The 968-nt window shown below is 37.4% G+C and overlaps 1 protein-coding gene across 1 annotated transcript; it reads right to left on the bottom strand.

The window, feature by feature from the left end:
* Positions 1–36: 36 nt before the first annotated feature.
* On the bottom strand, positions 37–937 carry LOC126910083 (protein anachronism-like; the record flags this gene model as incomplete). The annotated part of the gene is made up of 1 exon (XM_050692477.1): positions 37–937. A coding segment is annotated over one exon (558 nt), but the record flags the coding sequence as incomplete, so codon positions are not given.
* Positions 938–968: the final 31 nt, after the last annotated feature.

Genomic DNA, 968 nt, shown 5'->3' with positions numbered 1-968 from the left:
AATTTTGCAGAGAACAAAAAAAAAAAAAAACAAATCTTCATCGTTTCAATTTTACTAAACATACTAAATTTTATTACATAATTCTAACTTTAGTCAACCATTGTAATCCTAATGTAGGCATACAGATAAATGCATTTAAAAATAAATTACAGACGGTGTGTTGTTTGTCTTTTTAACTGGACAAGACCGGAAGGATAAAAAGGAAAGGAAAATCCGTACAAATAATTGGATTACTGTTGGTAAAATTATAATGAAAATAAATTAAATAAATAGAGCATGTCTTGTCCAGTTAAAATTGCATAACGACATCACCGTGGTCAAATAATGCGACAATAATAAATTAATAAAATTAATTAAAAAAATAATAATACATCGGTGTCTATACAATGTAATAGTCATAATGGTGATAGTGGTGGTGCTCATGTATGTGATGATGAATTTTTTTTGATGCTAATTTGGCGCGTTTGTACCGCTGGTGATTGTTTTTGGTGTTATCTTGTTCTTGAGCTGATGTGGCCGCCTCTTTGGCGGTGGCCGAAGAATGTTGGTTCAGCCACTTTGCCACTTGTTCCTCGACAGTGACCAACGGCGTATTGCCGTAGACCTTTTGTTGTTCCCGATGATGATGGTGGTGTTTCTTGTGTGCGGATGGCACGTGTGCTACCGGCTCAAAGTCGTAAGGGCTCCAGGCCACCTTGGACGGCGATTTAGGTTTGGCCGACGGCGTGACGGGCAATGCACTGGCGGTAACCGGAACAACAGATGGCGTCTCTGATTGCAATGGGACGCGACGCTTCGTCCTGGTCCTGTGATAAGATTCTGGTTTGTTAGATTTCCTAAAATAAACACAAAGAATTACATATTTTAACAATAATAATTTAATAAAAACATTCTTCAAAAATAAATTGGGAGTCGTCCAAAGCGCGAGCCGAACGTGCCATTATAACAAACAAACGTGAAATATTATT

Source organism: Daktulosphaira vitifoliae, unplaced genomic scaffold, assembly GCF_025091365.1.
Source record: "Daktulosphaira vitifoliae isolate Bord-2020 unplaced genomic scaffold, ASM2509136v1 Scaffold_4037, whole genome shotgun sequence".
Classification (NCBI taxonomy): domain Eukaryota; kingdom Metazoa; phylum Arthropoda; class Insecta; order Hemiptera; family Phylloxeridae; genus Daktulosphaira; species Daktulosphaira vitifoliae.
The sequence above is the reverse complement of the archived record's forward strand: the minus strand, read 5'-3'. Positions and strand labels throughout refer to the sequence as shown.